The sequence below is a fragment of the Rhea americana genome, unplaced genomic scaffold, assembly GCF_003343005.1.
Source record: "Rhea americana isolate MKP2758 unplaced genomic scaffold, rheAme1 scaffold_80, whole genome shotgun sequence".
Taxonomy (NCBI): domain Eukaryota; kingdom Metazoa; phylum Chordata; class Aves; order Rheiformes; family Rheidae; genus Rhea; species Rhea americana.
Window position 1 is genome coordinate 1,930,562 of NW_028186979.1, and position 2,892 is coordinate 1,933,453.

The window sequence follows — 2,892 nt, forward strand, 5'->3', positions numbered from 1 at the left end:
CCGGCACCTCGGCGCAGCGCGCGCGCTCCGCAGGGCAAGGTGCGCCGCCGGTGGGAGGGGGCGCGGCGGCCGCTTTGTCGCGCCCGCGGAGGCAGAGAGGAGCGGCGGGGAGCGAGGGAGAAACGCGCTTCGGTTATCGTTCCAGGACCCCGCCATGGTGCAGCAAGCGGAAAGTACAGAGACCGAGAGCAACCTGCCCAGGGAGGCGATGGACACGGAAGAGGGCGAGTTCATGGCTTGCAGCCCGGTCGCTTTGGACGAGAGCGATCCGGACTGGTGCAAAACGGCGTCGGGGCACATTAAGAGACCGATGAACGCGTTCATGGTGTGGTCCAAAATCGAGAGGAGAAAAATCATGGAGCAGTCCCCAGACATGCACAACGCGGAGATCTCCAAGCGCCTGGGCAAGCGGTGGAAAATGCTGAAGGACAGCGAGAAGATCCCTTTCATCCGGGAGGCGGAGAGGCTGCGGCTCAAGCACATGGCCGATTACCCCGACTACAAATACCGGCCCAGGAAAAAGCCCAAAATGGACCCGTCGGCCAAGCCCAATGCCAGCCAAAGTCCGGAGAAAAACGCCCCCACCAGCAGCAGCAAAAGCGCCAAGAGCTCCAGTAAGAAATGTAGCAAGCTGAAATCCTCCTCCGCCTCCTCTCCCCCCAAGCCGGGAGCCAAAGCCGCCCACCACGGGGACTACGCGGGGGACGAGTACGTCTTCGGCACCCTCAAAGTGAGCAGCAAGACGGTCAAGTGCGTCTTCATGGACGAGGAGGACGAGGACGAGGAGGACGAGGACGAGCTGCAGCTGCGGATCAAGCAGGAGGCGGAGGAGGAGGACGAGGACGAGGAGCCGGGGCAGCAGCAGCTGCGGCGGTACAACGTGGCCAAGGTGCCGGCGAGCCCCACCTTGAGCTCCTCGGCGGAGTCCACCGAGGGGGCGAGCCTCTACGAGGAGGTGCGGGGCGGCGCGGCGGCGCACGGCGGCGGCGGCAGCAGACTCTACTACAGCTTCAAGAACATCACCAAGCAGGGCCCGCCGGCGCCGCCGCCGCCCGGCCTCTCGCCCGCCTCCTCCCGCTCCATCTCCACCTCGTCGGCCGGCAGCGAGGAGGCGGACGACCTGCTCTTCGACCTCAGCCTCAACTTCTCGCAGCACGGCCACGCCGCCGCCGAGCTGGGGGTGGGCGCCGCCGCCGGCAACCTCTCCCTCTCGCTGGTGGACAAGGACCTGGACTCCTTCAGCGAGGGCAGCCTCGGCTCCCACTTCGAGTTCCCCGACTACTGCACCCCGGAGCTGAGCGAGATGATCGCCGGCGACTGGCTGGAGGCGAACTTTTCCGACTTGGTGTTCACGTACTGAGCGGCGGAGCGGGCGTGTCGCCGCCCGGCAGCAGCGGCCGAGGCGATGCTGGTGGYGCCGGGAGCGGCGCAGCTGGAGCGAGATGATGATGATGATGATTAAAAAAAAAAAGTCTTGTTTTCTTTTAGGAAGAAAAAAAAAGAAGTCTCGAAGTTAGTTCCAAACCGAGCCCGGGAGTTGTGATTTTTTTATTTTTTATTTTATTTTTTTTTATTTTTATTGCATTTGGTGATCACAACAACAAAAAAAAGGCAAATGGGACTGGGGAAAAAAATGATACAGAAGGCGCTGTTTGAAGCTTGTCGGTCTCTGATTGAAGTCTGGAAGATGGTCTGCAAAGAAGTCTTTTGGCAGCACAACTGTTACTCAAGGGGGTTTGTGGATTTTTTTTTTTATATTATTTTCCCGTGAGAGATCTTAAAGAACTGTTCTGATTTTTTTTTTTTCCAAAAGGGACCATTGCAAGTTTTTTTTGGAGGGAGAAAACTGATGTCTTCTATGCATCCGATTCTTAACAAAGCTGCAGGGAGCTTGAAAAAATGCAGACTGTACAAACGCTTACAAATAACTGAACTGACTTAAGATCAGAGTTTACTTTTCAGATCAAATTGTTTATGGTTTTACAAATGTGATTTCTACTTGCCAACTTTTTTTTTTTTGGTAACTTGTTCCCTTATACCTCCTTGATTGAATACCAGACAGCCTAGACCTCAGTACAAAAAGGTATTGAAACATTTTTGATACATAACAGACCTCAGTCTTTTTTAAAAATTAATATATTTTCAGGCGTATTTTTGTACAGTGAAAAGGGAACATTCTTGCTGTGTTTTTTCAGTAAGACTTTTCAGGCACTTCTTCCCTTTTATTTTTCTTTTTCTCTGTTTTTAGCATGCAAGTTTGTTGGTACGTTACGTCCTGGTTTTAAAAGGATTAAAATTTTAAAAAATAATCCTTGCATCTAAAGGCCTTGTGGTTTTAAAAAAAACAAACACTTTTTTTTTGTACAGCTATAGTTCAGATTTGTTCAATATTTGTAGGTAAAGATTTATTGAAAATGGTGATATAGACCTCAGAGCTGTTATCTTAGTTTAAAAGATTGTATATGTACTGTACTATAGTAGGACTTTATGTATCTCATACGCTGTGATATGTGGATGGGGCCCCAGATGGAAGGTATGAAACTGGATTCTCGATTTTAGCAAAAAAGAAAAAAAAGGCACATAGTTAAAGTTTCTCATGTTGTGCAATATAATCTAAAGTACAGACCATCTGCATATTTTGTAGCAAATGATGGCAAAAGCAGACTTGTGCACTGTCAACATCATAGCCTGTTTTTTTTTTTTTTTTTTTTTTTTTTTTTTTTAATGCTGAAAGTCTGTTTCTTGACAATTTTAATAAATCAGCTGGAACTGATAGAAACTCGTATCGCTAGTAGTGTCTATAGAAGTAACGCTGGAGATGCCATGTTGTCACCCCTCGCCCGCGGAGGAGCGTTAGCTGTAGGCTGTTGTGCATGTAAAGAGCTAGGGGGA

The 2,892-nt window shown here is 50.3% G+C and overlaps 1 protein-coding gene across 1 annotated transcript; it reads left to right on the top strand.

Moving 5' to 3' along the window:
- Positions 1 to 6: 6 nt before the first annotated feature.
- Positions 7 to 2,779, top strand: SOX11 (SRY-box transcription factor 11). Its single transcript, XM_085322922.1, has one exon. It carries the CDS (start codon positions 155 to 157, stop codon positions 1,358 to 1,360), a length of 1,206 nt encoding a protein of 401 aa, XP_085179048.1. The 5' UTR covers positions 7 to 154; the 3' UTR covers positions 1,361 to 2,779.
- Positions 2,780 to 2,892: the final 113 nt, after the last annotated feature.